General features: G+C 42.7%; 1 protein-coding gene across 3 annotated transcripts; it reads right to left on the bottom strand.

The window, feature by feature from the left end:
• Positions 1 to 4,211: 4,211 nt before the first annotated feature.
• AAR2 (AAR2 splicing factor) lies at positions 4,212 to 19,124 on the bottom strand. 3 transcript variants are annotated; one of them, XR_012154706.2, is made up of 5 exons: positions 18,948 to 19,124; positions 17,553 to 18,355; positions 13,655 to 13,884; positions 7,574 to 8,201; positions 4,212 to 5,467 (listed from the first exon to the last, which is right to left on the bottom strand). XR_012154706.2 is itself a non-coding variant. In XM_073309839.2 (4 exons), exons 2-4 carry the CDS (start codon positions 18,307 to 18,309, stop codon positions 8,034 to 8,036), a joined length of 1,155 nt encoding a protein of 384 aa, XP_073165940.1. In that variant the 5' UTR covers positions 18,310 to 18,355; positions 18,948 to 19,124; the 3' UTR covers positions 6,543 to 8,033. The 3 variants fall into 3 exon arrangements, 2 of the variants coding, with proteins under 2 accessions (XP_073165940.1, XP_073165941.1); XM_073309839.2 differs by lacking the exon at positions 4,212 to 5,467 and having other exon boundaries at positions 6,543 to 8,201; XM_073309840.1 differs by lacking the exons at positions 4,212 to 5,467; positions 18,948 to 19,124 and adding an exon at positions 18,691 to 18,842 and having other exon boundaries at positions 6,543 to 8,201.
• Positions 19,125 to 19,546: the final 422 nt, after the last annotated feature.

The following is a 19,546-nucleotide window of genomic DNA, read 5'->3' as shown; positions in this document are numbered from 1 at the left end:
GAGCAGGATGGCTCTTCCCTTCTAACTGACATGGAATCTCTGTTCCAGATCAAGTTTTCCATTAATAATGTACTTATTTGCTTAGTAAGACCCACCTGCTCCTAGTCAATATACACAGAACCCTCCCACCAGCTGGGGCCATGTCTAATCAGTGAACTAAATGTGCAAGGGTTTTCCCATACAACTTATTTACACTGCTAAGTAGGTCTAGAGTGATTAAAACTGATTTTAAAAATAAATTTTGCTTTCTTTAAATTTAAATCAGCTTTTTAAATACATTTTATTTTTTAAAATCTGTTTAAAATTAAATTTTAAACTAGCAATGTATGTTGAGGCCTAAACCTCCGATACTCCATTTAAATAAATAAATAAATTAAATAAAATATGGTGCACCAGTGATCTCTCCTCAAATTTGAATTACAGAGAATCAGGGGAAAGCATTTAACTTCTGAGGTCAACTCAAGATTTATAAATATGTTAGTGTTACTGCATTAAGTATATGATTTTGGAGCAAATACTGGTATTTACACTTTTCCAAATAGAAGTTATTTCAGAGTTTGCTGCTTCTGCAGCAAAGCTTTTGCTTTTAATTATTTTAGGTTTCAGTTTAGCTACTAGGTGCAAAAGTAGCATTTTCTTCATTTGTATTAGTTCACTCAAAGCTAAGAAACTGACTGGGAACTGAAAAAGCAGGAAAGCTCATTTTCCTCTCAGCTGGTGCCATTCATAGATTGAAAGAGAAGATCTGATCTACCAATTCTAAAAACTTAAAGGACATGAGGACAGATTTGCAAAGGTATTTAGTCTCCTAAAGATGCTGACAGGTGCGTATTAGGGTTTTTAAAAGTGCCTAACTCCCACAGGTTTCAATAGGAGTTAGGCACCTAGCTTGTTCAAGCACTTTTGAAAATTCCACCATGTTCCTATCTGCATCTGAATACCTTTCAAATTCTGGCCTAGGCTGACCTGAAACAATCCATCAATTTACTAACTACAGTTAATACTTCCTTTGTTTAATAAATCAGTTTGAAATGCAAAAAATGTTTTTTAAACTTACTTTCTTATGTATCCAGCACATTTACTGTAGTTTTATCTAATAAAATTTAAAATGCTGGTTTTGCACATTTTGACTTCCAATTTCCATCTAAATGCAGCTTGACATAAATTCTAAGTAAAAAAAAATCATCTAGTAAATGAAGACTGAGTTATTCACCATTTTCTAACATAACAAAAAATGTCAACTTTAAGAATCTCAGTAAGGTATGTGAACCTATATAATTGGTTAAATAAACAGGGTAGCCTCCTGGTTAGCAAAAAGTAGTACCAGATGTACTGTAAAGGCTATATTTAACTGCAAATCAAATGGTTATATCAACCACTGAGAATGAACTTTTCTTTAGGAAAACTACTAAAAAGTACAAATGCAAAACAAAATTAAAATGGATTATTTAACTGTTTCCTACTTACTGATTTAAATCAAATCACCTTAACTCATTCTAAACTGGCCCACCCATTCCCCTACTCAAATAATCTCCCTTCACATCATGCCTTTTTAGAGAAAGCTGGTGCTTGGGAATTGGAAGCAGCTATGGACAGTAACGTTCCCTAATTTTTTTCTTTAGCTCCTACCTTTTCTTGTATGGGAAGGAAAAGGGCATTACCCAGAGGCAGCAAACTTCACTAGGTGTAAAGTTGGTGGTGGGGCAACGTGAGTCCCGAACAGAGCCCCTGCCATTCCACTTATTAGCATATTGTATGGTTTATAGACCAGCAAAGAGCCTTTGTGGGGAGGAGAGGTCCAGGGAGACAGTGCTGTGGAGATAACTGCCGCCCCCCATTCTATACAGGACTGGAGAGATCAACACATGGAGCACCCTCCCCATATGAAGTTCCATGCGCCCAATACTGATCTCCACCTCGTTTTTAAATGCTTAAGTTTTGTAGCTGACATGATAGATGACTTCACTGCTCTGTGACACATTTTAATCAAGTTGAAAGATTGTCTAGTGGTTAGGGCTCTTAACCTTAGATATGGGAGGCCTAGGTCCAATTCTTGGATCTGTTTTTTCTGACCTTGGGCAAGTCCCTTAGCATCTAGCACTTTAGTTTCCTATCTGTACAACGGGGACAATAGCACTGCCCTACCTCTGAGGGGTGTCCCGAGGATAAGAATACTAAGGTTGTGAAGTGTTTTGAGATCTACTGCTGAAAAGTGCTGTATAAGAAATAAGCTTTATTTATTAACTGGTTTATTAAATTACTCTTTTGTGGGGCAATTTTTACAGGATGGGCACACCATGGCCCAGAGGCCCAGCTCCTCAAAGGTATTTAGGAACATAACTCCATTAAAATCAATGGGAGTTAGACACCTAAATGTCTTTAAAACCCTAGCCCACAGAGACTAAAGTTACTCTCCAAGTCAGAGGCAGAGCTGCAAATGGAACTTAGGAATATAGGGTTAGGCCAGGACTCCTAACACAAGACCATCATTCCACATCACCATTCAATGGAGCAAAGCCCTGACTCCCCACCACTGGATTGAAATACCAACCCCATAGCCATGCAAGTATGTGGGGTATGAAAACCCTCCAACTGTTCCAGCTTTGCATTTGCAATCTTGGAAACTTTTAAGTACTTGAGAAAAATGTAACTCTGAACTCAGTTTGTGTGTGAGGGGTTGTTTATAGACCACGGTACAGGAATTACTATCTTTAAATAAAAAGGAGTACTTGTGGCACCTTAGAGACTAACAAATTTATTTGAGCATAAGTTTTCGTGAGCTACAGCTCACTTCATCGGATGTAGCTCACGAAAGCTTATGCTCAAATAAACGTGTTAGTCTCTAAGGTGCCACAAGTCCTCCTTTTCTTTTTGCAAATACAGACTAACACGGCTGCTACTCTGAAACCTATCTTTAAATAAGTCTATTGAAAAGGCTGCCAGGATTGTAGAGAGAGGTTTTCTTGGATGTTACCCCTCTGTCAGGCTCGCCTTCCCCCCTCAACCTGCTTCCTGGCTCCACAAATTTGAGAGCTGTCAGCAGCCAATTCAACTTACAAAGATGTTGTGACAAATGCGAGCCCAGCCTCTTTGTTTCATATCCCTGGAGGATCACAAAGCCCTTCAAGCTGAAGTTGATGAACACCACTGCAAACCGGAGATAAGCTCCGCTGGGAAGCGAGCAATGCTCAGCCCTGGCACCTGATTGGCAAAGCTTCAGCAGCGTGACCTATTTCTGCAACTGCAGAGCTTTGGTGGCAGCTCCCCCCCCCCACCTCACGTAAATGCAAAACCCTCCAAGCAAGTTACCACAGAGGTAGGTGATAGAGCAAGCTAAATTGATGGATTCAAAGTATCAGCTTGGGACTATGTGTGTGTATATATATACATACATATATATATATGAATGAGAGAGTGAGATTTGTCATATTGATTACTCTAACTCATTTGGTAAGGTTGCCTTGCGGCTTATTTACGGTCTCTTAATGAGACCCCTAAGGTGACAGGAGTCAATGTGACTCATACATTAATTACATGCTACAGAATGATCATGCTGTATTTAGCCTTCTCCCAAACATGCTCCAATTCCACTGTATAGTCTTTTATAATACATGCCTCAGCAGGCCAGAGCACTGACTGCAGGGCTACTGCCCAGAGTCAAAGGCCAGTATTGTAATGAATACAGAATGCAGTAAGAGAGCCTTGTAGTGAGGGGATCTGTATAGGGCACCAAGCATCGCTCAAGGAAAACTAGCTTTGAAATTCTAGCAGTTCACCTCACATGGGAACATCCCTCCACAGCCCATATACTTTAAAGCAAGTCAAGGGGGTTAGCTTCCACAGTGTAGAGGGCAGTTGAATAAGTTGGTCCATAACAACACTTGGAAAGTTTCTTTTCCCTTCCTCCAAAGGAGGAAAGGACAAGACACGGATCTCCACTTTCCTAAAACTCTATGCTAGCCCTCCCTCAAAAGAATCAGATGCAGGCTTTATTCAGTGCTACTCCAAATATCTGCCATAACAACAGGAGAGAAAGAATTTACTCTAGAAAGGTATGTGGATATAAATATAGATGTTTTTTCTTGCCATCAGCTAAGCCACTGAGAGATTAAGGAGGGGGTTGTCAAAGGCACAAATGGTAGTCATGTGCTTAACCGCCATTTGTGCTTTTGAAAACTTCTCCCTGAGACTAAATATTTTTTAAAATTGGGTAAAAGACAAAGCGTAAATATTTAATAGAAAAGACAAAACAAAACAAACTACAGGACAGGCTAAGGTTAACTTTAACAAACAAAGAGAATATGGATGAACTGAAAAGGCTGAAGTTAATTATTAAGAAAATAGAAAGAGGCTACCATTAAATATAAGCAGAAAAAAAGACAAGGATTAAAAGATTTCTGAAATTTAAAGAGAGGTTAAGTATTCAGAGAGACTTTTAAAAATATGGATTTTCCCGCTGACTTCTTTGCTTGTGTTTTACAACTAGTCCCCTCTCCCCTCATCCCACTGTTTAGATTACAACTCTTTTGGACAGGAGCAGTCTCTTTTTGTGTGTTTGTACAGCATCCAGCACAATGGGATCACAATGTTGTTCAAGCTCTTTGGGTACTACTGTACTACAAATACCCATGCTGCTTAGAAAGGAAGCTGCCTTATAAAAGACTAAATGGATGGATCACTGGTCATCACTGGCACAAATCCACCTGAAAATACAGAGACAAATGGACTTTGCTTTTCAGGCAGATGGAGAGGAGATGGAAATCACAAAGGAAGCCTCATGCATACAGACAAGCTGAGATGTGCAATTTTTGTCACTGTTCAATTACACCTGTCCAAGGAAACCGATTGACTTGAAGAGTGACAGGCAAAATGAAAATTAAGCGTCACTGCTGCAAACTCCTCATCTCCTATGCTTCATTAGTTTCCCATAATGTATGTGCATAATGATGATCTAAGAGAGAGCAAGACTGCTACCAATCAAGCTTATCTGTAGCAGAAATGACTACAAAAAAGTGGGTGGCAGTTAATTTTTCTACCAGTAATTGAGAAAATAAAATGTTTATCTAATTTCTAAGATGTAAACAATAAAATAAAAATCATTTTTAAAGTTATTACCAGCCTGTAGAATAAAATCACATTAAAACTAACATCAAGCATACAAAGTATAAAGTTTTGACATGATCTACAGAAACAGAATATTGTACAGCCTTAGGTTGTTATGTATCCCTTGGGAAGGAGTCACTACAGCGAACTCTCCTTCCCCACCCCAGCACAAGGCACCATATTGAGCCTGCCTTCCAGATGAGAAGGGACTGGAGCTCAATGCTGCTCTGGATGAGGCATAGCAGTCACTGCAGAGCAATGTAAGACATTGCTTTAGCACTGAGCCATGGTGTTTCTGCAGCACTCGCAGGTCAGTGCAGATGGAGAAATCAGATATGGTTCTTTGGCTTCGTACTGCAGAGCCCTATCAGGCCAGTGAAAACAAAAATAAAGTTATTTATGATGAAAGCATTGAAACACCAATTCTGGGTAATTTGACCGAACAATAGCTGCCGGGGTATAAATACAAGTATAAATAGCTGCTGTGGTATAAATACAACTTGCAAATACAAGTACCTGAAGGGTATAAATATGCGAAGGAGGAGGGGGGCGGGGAGGTATAAGAAATAGCACTTGCATTAACTAGATGAAATTGAGCAAAGGAAGATCTAGGCAGTAAAACTTTGCTAATGGTGTTACCTGTTAGATTGAAATGGTCTCCCGAGAACCCTCATTACTCAACTCATTTAAACGAGACAGAACAAAAACACTAGATAAATATACACTAGAGAACAATCCTACAATGGCTGACGATAGTGGATGAGATTGCACGTAACCACGGTGGATTGATTTAAATCACCCGTTTTAATCAACTTTTCCATTGCTACTTCCATTATTTTTGAAAGAAAGGTGCATTCTCATTGGTGATATAACAATTATTTGAGCAATTATATAGCTTAATATTTTCAGATTCTTAACTATACATTTTTAGCATGTTAGAAAATGCTTATTTACTAGGTAATTAACTTTTGTGCATCATTTGTGTCAAGCTGCATTAGGATGATTGCTGTTTTGTAAGTTTCATTAAATTCCAGTTTTTAATTTTTTTAAAAACAAAATAACCTTAAATGCTTTAGATGCATAAACTTCTCATCAAGATGATTCACATTTATAACTGAATGATTTATTAAACAGAGGGATTAACTGTAGCCAGTGAATTAAACTGATTATTTCAGGTCAGCCTGGGAAATTTTTCAAATATGTTTCAGTGAAAGTAACTGCAGCTTAAGTTCCTACTCGCTTAAGTCTCTTGAAAATGACAATCTCCTAAGTTACTTGGACTTCAAAAAGTTAGAATCAGGGGGAAAACATCTTTCTTTATGCAGAAAAGCAGTCTTTAAATCAAAGTATTTGATAGAGGCTTATGGATTCAGCATATTTATTTCAATTATTTAAGAAATTATAATAAATGTAGTCCTTAATATTTTGTATTACATTGATTTCATTTTAAACAAGTTTATTTTTAAAAAAGAAAAGCCATTGATTTTTAACAGATTTTTTCCTATCTTATTTCTGTGACTGGTACGTGGTTATTCAAAGGCACAGTATCACGTCTCCTCTCACAGACACCACACAGGATTTTGCATTATACTATGCTAGTTTACCTCCTCAGTCTGAGCTGTCTTTGGATGAGAGAAAAATCACTGATACTTTACTTCAAGGTGACGAGTACAATAACATTGACACTGCTGTGGTAAGGTTGGGACAATAATAGACTAACATAAAACTTGGCTAAAATAATTCACACACAAAAGACTGTAGGGGTATTTTTGTAGGAAAGTAACACAGGAAGATTTATGTTGAACTACTATTGTGAAAGACTAATAAGTAGGTTATCGTGTTGGGCACGTATACAACAAATTCCTGAAGGAGTCTAACTATCTAGAAAGAAACATGCAAATTGAACACAGCCTAATCCCTACAACAGTAGGGATTCTTGTTTAAAAACAAACACAAACAAAAAACCACACTGTCTTACACAGAGTAAGAACTACAGGATAACAATGATAAGAATTCAGTTCTGAATGAACACCAGAGTCCTCACATGATTATTAATGAGAGATAATTAGTGAGAAGCAAAGAACAATTACAGGAAGAGTTCCAGAGATCTCAAACCACAAGGACAGTCAGTGAAAAATCTGACCTTATATCTCATGGCTGGCTTTTTGTTCTGAATACCAGGTGACTACTGCCCAAAAATTCAACTTCTGGTTACCAAACTGTTCAGATTCTCTTACACCAGGCTAAGCAAATTCAGTCTCTCTGCCACTGCAATTATATAGTGTTTCCAGTGTTTACGTAAAGGTGTTATCCTACTACTCTGATCTGGTTATTTTAGTGTCAGAGCTATGGAAAAGGAGGATTTAGTAAAGGATATTCTTTTTCCATCGCAGCATGCTATTGCAGAAGTACAATCAACATAGGTTGGGGCTAGAGAAGGATATAGTGATCACATGGTAGTTCAACCTACCTCCTAATTTTAAAGGCATCAAGCTAGAGTACAGGCTCCAGACTCTAGAAGGCAAATAGTTTCACGTGGGGCTTCTTCAACATAAGATGGCTACGGCCATCCAACAGGTGGTTATGTCCATGAACCAGAAGTTGCAGGAAAGTTAAGGAAATAAAAGTTGCCCAAGTACTCAAAGTGACCCTGGATGCATGGCATCATGTGGGTATACTCTCTCCCAATGGCTCGTAGAATGATGCCCAAGCCCACAACGAAAGAGCTCTGGCCTGGAGACCGAATATGCAATGTTTCTGGGCTTCCCAGATCTGCTTCTATAGCAGGAGCAGGAATCGGCTGGGGATCAAGTTCATTTCAGAGGACAAGATACAGAATTAAGAAAGCTGGCAAATTCGGGAAGAGGGGAAGAAAAATAAGCTAAATAAAACAAACACAAACAGTGCTTGGTTCCAAGACAGCATTTCATTCAGTCCAATAGCACTCCTTCTGGCAGTTCCACTACCACGGGGGCACAGTCATCTGGTTCAGCCTCAAAGTCCCATTTGAATTTCTTAGTTAGGTGGGCTTTAAATTTTTCTGCCTTTTTCCTCAGTGTCCTGTCAACGGTGGTGCTGCAGGTGTAGGAAAAAAACACCTAAAAGAATACATTAGAAGTCAGTAAGATAATCACAGAGGTGGCATAAATGCACGTTTTCCCTGCCTTGACTGAGGTCAAAGAGTCCATCTATGGGGTGGGCAGATTTCAGTTTCAGGTTAGTCTGGCTTGAGAGGAACTTTAGTTGCAGGGTTTCAGAAATGGCCATGGGGCTACAGGCGGCTCCTTAACAAGGCACTGCAGTCTCCATCTTCACTCTATAGCCAAGATAAACACTGCCTTCATTCCACAAACTCAGCGAGGGTCAGGACTCTTAATCTTTGAAAACAGACAAATGAGTGGAGTCCTGTTTCAAATAGGGATATGCATAGAGTTAAACATACACTCTTTTGGAAGCCCCACCATATAAGTGATGCCATTGAAAGTGAATTAAACCTTTACTCTTAAGTCACTTATTTACGGGCTTCTCAATGTCCCATCCACAAAAGACAACAGCAGTGGAAGAAAAGGCCAGCTCAATGACTAGAGGTTGAAAGCCAAAGGGCAGCCACGAGACATTTTGTCTAAATACACTTAACGCAGCTTTAAACAGCAATGATACAGGCACTACTGCAGAGTTCTAGGCAGGCATTAGAAGTTGGAACTGTGAACCTTGGAGACTTGAGCCTTTTTTTGTTTTAAGGGCAAAGTCAAAGACTTGGTCTTGTTTATTCTCTTGAGACCAAGTTTCCTGCAGGTAATGGTTTATAGCTGCTAAACAGAAGGAAGTGGACAGCAGAAAGGCTTAGAAGTACCAATCTCCTTCCCTCTAGAGAATGGGATTCAAATAAGATGACCGCCTATGAAAACAGCATGTCCTTCGCAGCAGTTGCCCATACCATACCATCGCTGAGCAGCTAGCACTGTCAGCTGAGGAGAGACCTAGGCCCAGACTGACGTGCACTGATGAGGCTTTTTTCTGAGGGGAGGAGGGAGTGTGCTACAGTAGTGTCCCCTTTGGCCCAGCAATTTTAGTTTCTCACCGTAACAAACGCTTAAAAATAAACCCCAGATATTTTAGGCAGATGAAACCAAATCCAAATTAGAACTAGCTGTTGCATGATTGAGAGCTCATAGCATGAGTCATAAGCATGCATCCTGACCTGGGGGGCAGGACCACCTTCCCTTTCTTTATGGCTAGATATGGAGCAGATCCCCACAGTTTTGTCTGCTGTAACATGTGACCACAATATGGTTCTCCAGCATTTCCAGTGTCTTAGAGGACAGGCAGGGATCTCCTGTAGAAACTGCCCTGGAGACTGGAGAAATGGAGGGCGTCCCCTAGAACACCTGTTTGAAAATTCAAATTTCTAATCATCGTGCACATTACGGACATCCCCTGAAGATCCTTGAACACAGGTAGCTGCAACCTGAAAAGGCCCTAAAGGAGGGATTTTCTAATGTCTCACTTACACATAAATCCATTAACTTTTCACACACACACAGTTTTTCTGTGGCACTTCAGACAGTTATTGCAGTGTCTGACTAAACAGGATTTTCAGCCTCAGAGCCCCTCTCTCCTCCTGCTTGAATTTGTGACACAGAACTCATTTCCACAGCAAATTGATGCTCTAAGCTAAAGAATTTCATTGCAGGATCAAGCTGAAGGTAAATCCCCTTTGGGAAGAATGCTGTTATTCAAAAGAGATCTATAGACAGCAGGAGAAAACACTGAAAATGAATGGCAAAGTTCATTGCTTTGTGTATAACTGTTTGCTTTTTCCTTGTTCATCCTACTGTGAAACTGCCTCTTCACAGGGAAACAGTAACAAAACTCTCCTATAAAATGAGGCCAGTATTAAAAAAGGGACTAACAGTGAGATCCTGGGGTTCTACATTTATCCCGCTCAAGAAGTTACACATCAAATTTGTTCTTATAGAAGCCAAAAAAATATTTTTTTTAAACTTCAAGTGCTGCAAAAACTCAATCTAGGCCTAGGGTATGAAAATCAAGCTGTGTTCTTTCTGCCTCTTCAACTACCACCAGGAATAAGGATTCTGCAATTGAAGCTTAGGGGTAGGTTCCATGCAAGAGGTGGAATACAGTCCAGCTCCCATTCCCATGGTTTCAATGACTCTAAAGTGCTAGCAGGAATAAACTTGATCAGTGAAATGAGCGGACAGGTTCTGTAAGAAGCAGACAATTTTACCATGTCACTTTTCTGATTACAATTACACTTTAAGATTGTTCTCTGGTGCCAACAGTGCTGTGTGTTTTACCCAGGCATGTGTGGTAAGAGGTGAGTTCACTACGTATCTACATCGAACACATCACCAGCCACCGACAGCACCACGAGGTGTGAGCCGGTACGACATCGTGCATCAACTATGAGAAAGGGACCGAGAGACTTTTTCCATTGGACCATATGAACTGGAACCATAAACTCAGTGAACATTAAATCTCACCAAATGAAAATCCATCCTCATCATCATATCCACTCGTACTCCACACCTGAACATAGCCATTATATGAACAACATACCCCCATATCTCAATGTCTGTACTTTGACCCGTTAACCTTTTACCCCCAATCAGGGAGATTGCAGATTATGTATTCTTTACGCCATCCGTTCCTAAACCAAATTTCACACCTTTTGATAATCTGTACCTTATTCCCTGATAACCAGAAATTTCTATGCTTAAACTCTGTACCATTTTTTTTTATTTTAACATCTTAATAAAATTATTAAATCTGTTCTTTTCCTTGTGTTCCCCTGCCTGTCTGTTGTATATCCATCTTATGCTTAGAATGTAAGCTCTTTTTGTTCTGTCTTTGTACAGCAGCTAGCGCAATAGGGCCCTGATCCATGACTGGGGCATCTAGGCACTCCTAGAATACAAATAATTAATCACAGTACTCCACCGGCACCAAGAACCAGACAGCAGTAATGTCAGTGGAGAACCTTTAGTGACAAAAAGCTGGCTTTAACCCAAACGCATTTTTCTTTTGTGCAGTTATGAGTGCAATGACCACCAGCAGTGAGCACTGAACCCAAGACCTCTCACATAATAGCATCAGTTCTTTAGCTTCAGCAGTATAGGCTAAAGCTGGGCTTTCAAAAAGGCCTAATGGAGGTAGGTACCCAAATCCCATTGACAGTCAACAGGATTTGGCTTCAAGCCGCTCCTCTAAAAATCCCACTCCAAGTCCACTAGCTGAAAGCAGTAGCAGGCTAATATTTTCGTACGTGGTCCACCACTAGAGGAGACAAAGACATACTTTGCCAATGGATTACATGAGGAGCTGGGCAGGAAACGGTTTTCCTGTCCCCCGAGAATGAGATTTCAGAAAGTTTTCCCTCACAAATTGGAACAAAAAGCTGAAATCTCAAAATTTTTGTGAACTGAAAATCCAAAAAAGTTTCAGATCAGATCAGCAGAACTGTTTTGTTTCGATAATTTCAAAATGTTTAACGTGTTTTGACCCTTTAAGATTTTAAATTTTTTCACATTTTTATTGTATATTAACTTACATTTCTAAATGCAAATGGTTTTGAAATGGAAAAAATTGAACTTTTCACTTCAAAAATGTCAAAACAGAATGTTTCAACTTTGAAACAAAATTTAATTTTTTTTTTTTCAAAAACAGAAAATGTATCAAAACTGACACTTCCGGACCAACAGTTTCAATTCTGATGAATCAGCATTTTCTGGTAAACAACTTTTCATAAAAAAATTCCCAGCCAGCTTTAGTTACATGAATATTTCCTATAATTGGCAACTGTTGAGGACGTGTATCCTTAAATCAAAGCTTTTGCTCATTAAAAGTATATCTACGTTGCAAATAACCCCGAGGCAGCGAGTCTCAAAGACCAGGTCAACCTCTGAGAATTGTGGCCACAGGGGTTGTTGTTTTTTTTAAAAGCAGCGTAGACGTGCCTTAACATTCTAAAACAGCTAAGCAATGCTCAGCCCATCAGACCACAGAGTTAAATTGCATACGTTGAACCTAAGAAGCTGGCATGGAGGGACATGTTGCAGGTTGGCTAATTTTCATTTTACTGTTTTATTGACTGTAAAAATAATGTTCATTTTAATACAACTGATTATGTTAATTACCGGCTTCATAATGTTTTTATAGCAGTAGAAGGAAGCTTTTAGGAAGTTACTTTCAGTTTGTGGGGAACAGGCCTATCCTGCATTGTGACACTGATCGAAACTGCTCGTAAGTGAGAGTTGTTAGGAGCCGATGGAGGAACTCGCTACACTGAAAACAGCACCTCTTAGTTTCTAAATTAAGATATTGAAATATTCTATAGCAGCAGCAAATAGTCACAGATACAGAAATGTGATCAATCTGACAAGGGAGGAGGTGGTTGGTACACAAGGCCTACAAATCATCTACAGTACATCTTGAACAATTATTGCCAAAAATAAAAATCTTCACTGCTAAACACGCATGTATGTGTCTTTGGGTTGTTGTTTTTTTAAAGAGGAAAACTTAGAGGCAGAAAATGGAATTTTGTTTAGCTATTAAATCTTTATGAATATTTAGAAAGATGTTAGCATGATTAAATGAAGGGGAGCTATTTTATAGGAACGTCCTTCAGATCTTGCTGTGCTGGATTATAAAGCCTTGCTGTGTCTGCGTCAGCACCAATGCAGACTTTTTTGCACTCTGGGCAATTCTCTCTAAATTCCCACTGGATAACAGTCTGGTTCAAGGCAAACAAGTAAGCATCATACAAAGCCCAAGACAAGGGGGATGGGGAAGGGTCCTCTTTGATACTGCCAGTGCTCTAAGTTCAAAAAGGGCTTCACTCCAACTTCTTCATGAACAGAATCATCTGACAATTTAAACCAATCTGAATCAGTGTCAGTGGACTTTTAAACTGCTACAAAGGAAAATTTCAATTACAATGTGTCAAATTCAGAAAGTTAGATCCCCTTGCACTCAGGCAAACCCCCTTACTAATGTTTAGTGTAAGGGAGTCTAATGCCTTGCCTATGTTAAGAAAATGTGTACTTCTTCAACTACATTGATTTACTTACACAGGCAGATACCCCTAATATAGACATACTGCATCAGAATGGACTGGAGCTTAACTCTCACTTAAGATACATAAGACCAGTGTTAATTGCCTAGAAGGCACAAAAGATTTAGTGTCCCCGCTCCCACGCCTCCTCCGGTTAGCTGCTTTTCTTATTACACTGCTCTGCTGGTCCTGCTATATATGGGTTAACTCCATTTACGCTTCCTAAGACTCCCATACATACAGTCTCAATGGGTCAAATTCAGAGGTGATGTGTAAGTGGGTTGTGTGTGTAAGCAACGTGTAACACAAAATTTTGTGGGGGTGGGGGGAGAGGGGAAAGAATGTATCTTACACAAGGTTATGTTCCCCCAGACTCCCCTCTGAATTTGGTTGAGTCTGGCTTTGTATGCCCACTCATTTCTCATGAGAATCCTCATACATCTGTTTCCCAAACCACCTGCACAGCTGGTAACTTACCTGTAAGGTGCTGGTTAAAAAGTTGTCTTGGGAGACTATGTCCACAAAGAAGTCAGCTGGGATTTCACTGAGCTGGTGGTACAGGACAGAAATAAGGTTGGTGTAGAGGACCTGATGCTTCCCTATGGCATCCTCTGATCTGCACAAAACATTCACAAGTTTTTTCCAGTGCTCAAATGCATCATACACGTTCCCAATTAGGAAGCAGATGAAAGCAAACTGCAGCTCGGCTGGAAACACCCAGTCAAGGGAGGGCATGGAAAAAAAGAGACAGGGAAAAACTTTAGTCATTCAACCCTAAGTGGAACAGAGGATTATATTACTCTTGTGGACAATGTCGATTTTTGCATACATTCGCTGGGTTTGTCTTGCTGACATACAAATAGCTCTCTGTACTCCTCATGGCTATATTAACAGTCATCAGTCCTCCAAGCACTGACCACTCTCCACCCCCTTGACTATATGACTGAGAAGCAAGCATAGCGCAATCAAAGAGGATATGTTATAGCAATGACCATTAACCTCATCATGAGCATTCATAAATGGAGTCTGAAAACAATCTCACTACCAAGTGATTTCCAGAGACTGTGCTCTGGTGTTTGGGTTGTCAAAAACATTATTTCTGTCTATTACTGAAATATTACAACACAAAGCCAAGACATCATATCAAGATTTTGTGGTCTCCTGTGACTCCATTTAAACACAATCTTGCCTCATAGCTGCTAGGAGGGAATAGTGATCTCTCTCTGGCTCTTCTTGCCTTTCCTGAGCCCACATGTCCAAAAAGAGGCAGCAAGGAAATTGCTGCTGCCGCCATAACTAGACAGTGGTGTGGGTACCACAGCATGGACACAAGGAGACAGGCGACAAGAGCAATCTATGATACTACGTGCGCAGAAGACAATGTGATATTGCCATTACAGCAGCTCTGCTTTCCTAGGCCTGGTCCATGCTTAAAAGTTAGGTTGACATCGCTATGGTGCTTGGGGTATGAACAATCCACATCCCGGAGAGCTGTAGATATGCCTTCCTAACCCCAGATTATGCTAAACTGATGGAAGAATTCCACTATTGATGCTCGAAGAGGTGGATTACCAACAGCAATGGAAAAATCCCTTCCAAAACTGTAGGTTAGCATCTACACTATGACACTGCAGTGCATAGCCCTTAGTATAGATGTGGCCTTATTTTGCCAGGCAGGGCTCGGAATTACCAGATTGTTGTTTAGACACTCACTTTGCCAATAGTGTCGCCTCATGCTTCTTGCAGAGCACTAGGAAACGGTAGCTAGCTGGGAAGGACATTAGCTATTTTTACCTCCTAGAATATTTCAGAATAGAGTTCTGCTTTTTTAGAAGGGAGAGAGTTAACACATAAAATGAGGAGGACATGAGAAGAATTTCTAGTAAATACCAAGCATCCAGGGTTTATCTTGAGGGTAACAGTGTCATCTCATCTTGGTTTCAGAGTCCTCAATAGAGCTGGCATTAACTTGTAGCAGACATTGCCATTGTTTCCAATGGAGTTAGCAGCTAATTACAGCAATTCTATTGAGGGTCGCCAGCTGGTAATTTCTGATATGTCAGTAAATAATGCATGTCACATTCTTCTGTACAATGAGCACAGTCTTTGTTCAAAGCTTTTCCTCACAACAATCCCCAAATCCTACCAGAAGGCGTCACCAGCGGAGCACAAGAGAAGGTTTCAACTTCCTATACTTGCTTCTTCCCTGTCTTTCTGCCACTGCTGCTCTAATATGGGAGGAGTGGGGGAGAGAAAAGCTTACCACGTTCAAGATTCCCTGCTGCTTAGTTATTTTAATGAAAACTGGAATTTAACAATAAATGGCTACAGGTAAAGTGCTGTAGCAGCCAAAACCAACTGACCAATTTCTGCATGTCACAGTGATGTCCTATTTGTCGCACTTTCCTATTTCTAGGATAACCCATTTTCTCTATTCCTAAATTGAACAATTATGTTGACACCCCTCTAGAGTGACCAGATAGCAAATGTGAAAAATCAGGACAGGAAGTGTGAGGTAATAGGGGCCTATATAAGAAAAAGCCCCAAATATCAGGACTGTCCCCATAAAATCAGGACATCTGGTCACCCTATACCCATCATGCTGCAATTAATGATTTCAATGCACTGTTGAAGACCCCAGGGCATGGCCACTAGTTAAGTCAAGGGGATGGAACGCCATAAGGGTTGAGGAAGTCTCCCTGCTGAAGGCCTAAGGGCTTCTTCTTAACCCCCCTTAATAGAATTCAGGCCTGGCTGGTTTGAGTAAGCTCTTTTGCTCTTAAAACAATGTTGTAGCCGCAGATAATGCCTTATAGTGTAAGGTTTGCTGATGCCAAGTTAAAGCTAGTAGGAGATCGTTACAAGGCCAGACAGACTGTGCTGGTTGTTTAAGTTGCTAGGAATGCTTGTTAGAGGTTGCAGGAAATAAACATTGTTGTAAACCATATAAGGAAGGCAGAGTATTTGTGCAAAGTTTTAATTGGCTAATATGTAGTGCAGTAGCGTTAAGGAATATAAAAGTGTGTGTAATGACCTGCTCTGGTGTGCAGGATTTGAGATTCTATTCTCCCTGTACCTTGTTTGCAGCTGCAAATAAACTTTTCTGCTTCTCCACCCCGTTGTGATTATTGAGTGAAACACACCGGGTAACGAAACCCTGCTGTTGTTTTGCCTCTCGACACTGGGTGCCGGCAACAGCACTGTAACTGCACCATCCAGCCTGTTCCCAGTGATCACCTTTTTCGATTAAAACATATATAGATAAACATAAGGGTGGTGGTTTACTTTCTTTTAAAAAGCGGCATTTTTGTTTATTTAGTTAATTGACAGGTTGCCAGGAGAGGTGGAACCAAACAACGTACAATGGAGGAGAAGACCCCAGAGACCTTTGTGAAAGGAACATTAGGGGAAAAGAGACACACCCATAGCAATACTAACATTCCACACACTGCTCTGAAAATTCATGCATAGTAAGTTGCACTGTAAAGCACTTTTCATTTAAGGATCTCAAAATGCTTCACAAACATTAAGCCTCAAAACACCCTGTGAGACAGGGAATGTATTATCCTTGCTAACTGGAGGCACAGAGAGGCTAAGAGACTTGCCAAAAATCCAAATGCTAATTTATAGGCAAGAGTGGAACTAGAACCTAAGTGTTCTGATTCCCAGTTTCATACTATAGACCAGGGGTGGGCTCAGGGAAGGGAGTTGGGGTGCAGGAGGGGGTGAACAGTGCGGGAGGGGGCTTAGAGCAGTGATGCAGGGAGGGGTGTGGAGTGCAGGAGCTGGCTCACGGCAGAGGGTTGGGGTGCAGCAGGAGGCTCAGGGCAGAGAGTTGGGGTGCGGGATGCAGGAGGGGTTCGGGCTCCGGCCCGGAGCTGCTTACCTGGAGTGGCTCCAGGGTAGGCTCCGTGCCTGCCTACCTGCCCTGGCCCCGCACAGCTCCGGGAAGCAGTTGGCACCATGTCCCTGCAGCTCCTGGAGGGGGGGGGGGGGGGAAGAGGGCTCCGCACATTGCCCTTGACTGTGGGTACCTCCCACAAAGCTCCCACTGGCTGTGGTTCCCCGCTCCCGGCCAATGGGAGCTGCTGGGGGCGGTGCCTGGATGCGACAGCAGTGCACAGAGCTCTCTGTCCTCCTGTCCCCCAGGGATGTGGTGCCCGCCGCTTCCTGGAGCGGCGTGGGGCCCGCGGCGCCACGGCGGTGGCAATCCCACAGGCCAGATCCAAAGCCCTGAGGGTCCAGATCCAGCCCGCAGGCCATAGTTTGCTCACCCCTGCTACAGACTATAATGATTGTTGGACACCATTCTTGCTGTTAAGCGTTCAAGGCTGTTTACGATTACTCTGTTTCTGGGGACAGCCTTTATACTCACCAAGCACATCCTGGGGCTGGCTGGAGTACTGCTTGTTAATCACTGTTTCCAGAGCATAGCTAAGGTCCATGCTATGCCTGGTTATTTCCTCGGGAGTAGCACCATCAGGGTACATCTGCTTTGGCATCTCTGTGAACCGGATCTCAGTGCCAGCCTTCAGCTTCATTTTGGGCAGTCGGGCCAGGCCTTCTGCGTAGCTCTTACATTCTGAGTCATATCGGGGCAGGTTCTGTTCAGCTCTGTCTTTGGTGTGCTTACCAGCCAGAACCGGCAGAACCTCTGAAAAGGCACAGATCTGTCCACTCTCTGGCTGCAGCTTCTTCATCACTGGTTCACTGATGAAGTTAGTGAGGGAGATCCATTTCTTGAGGGTCTCATATGGGTATGGCCCAAGAAACTTGTCCATCTCCTGGAGGTTTGACCTCATTATTTCAATCTCTTCTTCAGATGCTGGGGTGAGGTCCACTTCCTCATTCGATGAGTTCCAGCGCAGAATCTGCAAGTCTCGCTGCTGCAGGCTTAAGAAGAAGCCAGTACGGGGACCCGTCTCTTTGGTGTTACACCTGTTGACAGAACTATAGTGGAAGAAATGGATACCTGGAGGGATCATCTTGACTCCCCGGAATCTGGGGCCCACATGCCAAGTGTTGTAATCAATGCCGAACTCTGTCCCCTCAGGCATGTTCAAAATGACAACTGTGGCACCCTCAAAAAAGAGTCTCTTGGCCAGGTCTGGATCTATCTGCATCTCTGCCATCTTGTCAGCTGCTCCTTCCGTTACGCCAGGCCTCTCTACCAGGAATCTAGGATAGGGCAAACACATTGCACGTGTACTGCATAAACACACAGATGCGTCCATCCAGCATGTTTTATTAAAACCTTTGCAAGTTAACATAGCCTGATGCTGTGCTTCTGGACTACCCTCCCTGAGGCAGGGCCGTTTCGATGTCTGTGCCTTGCACAGTAAGGAGAACAGCCAGTGCTTAATAAATAACAGGCCATAGGTGCCGAGGCAGGCAGCCTCATGACCCCAGCCCGAGCTCAGAGCAGCACCTCACTGCACGAGGCGAGGCGAGAGGGGGGAAAGCCAGAGCAGAACCATGATATTCGGCAGCTAGGCAAAGTCCTAAAAACTTACCAGCGAAAGCACAAGAACTACGCACAGCCCTTCCAGTGCGGATCGTGGGAAGCAGCACAGCCTACAGCCCCGTGATACGCCGCTCGCCGCAGCGCGCGTCAGTGAACGAGAAGATTTTACAAGGCGTAGTTATAGAAATACTCAGCAGATAACCCCCCCCCCCGGCTTCCCCCTCCCGGTCTGCCCCCCCCCCGACCCTGTGAACCCTTCCCGGGTACAACCCCGCGGCGCCCGTCACCCGCCGGGGACAAACCTACGTTGCTCAGCCAGGGCGTTAAATCCTCCGGCCCCGGGCGCTGGGGGGGCGGGTCTCAGCCGCGCTGCGCACCTGGGTCCCGCTCCGCGCCTCACAGTCAGCGCGCGAGCGCTGGGCCCGGAAGAGCGGCTACTTCCGCCAGCCCAGCGGGTCCCACCGGGAAAGCGGCCCGGGCAGCCCCCTTGCCCCCGCCGAAAGGGCCCCCCCGCGCTCCAAGGCTGGCGTTACCAAGGTGACTGAGGGAGGGAGGCCGCACGTGTCAGGGGCCCTGACTCCATCCGCCATGTTCTTAGCGGCGGTGGAGGGTGTCTAGCTAACGACCCGGCCGCTGATACCTTTCCACAGCAGCGACAACCACATCTGGTCCAGGGCCACTGACTTGGGCTGGAGCTGGAGCCTGGGTTCTGGGCCCCTCCCCGCTCCCGGGCGTTCCTACCTGAAGGAGACTGAGCCTCCGCCTGCTCCTTGTGAGAGTGGTCCCTGAGGAGGGAAATAAATTGGAGCGTATATCCCGTTTCCGCAGCGCTGAGTACCCAGTGCTCTGAGGTGATCCGGGCCAAGCACTGAGGAAGTGGGAAAGGTGGTGTGCAAATATGGGGA

This window comes from Lepidochelys kempii, chromosome 13, assembly GCF_965140285.1.
Source record: "Lepidochelys kempii isolate rLepKem1 chromosome 13, rLepKem1.hap1, whole genome shotgun sequence".
In the NCBI taxonomy this organism is placed as follows: domain Eukaryota; kingdom Metazoa; phylum Chordata; order Testudines; family Cheloniidae; genus Lepidochelys; species Lepidochelys kempii.
This window is presented reverse-complemented; position numbering and strand designations above follow the sequence as displayed.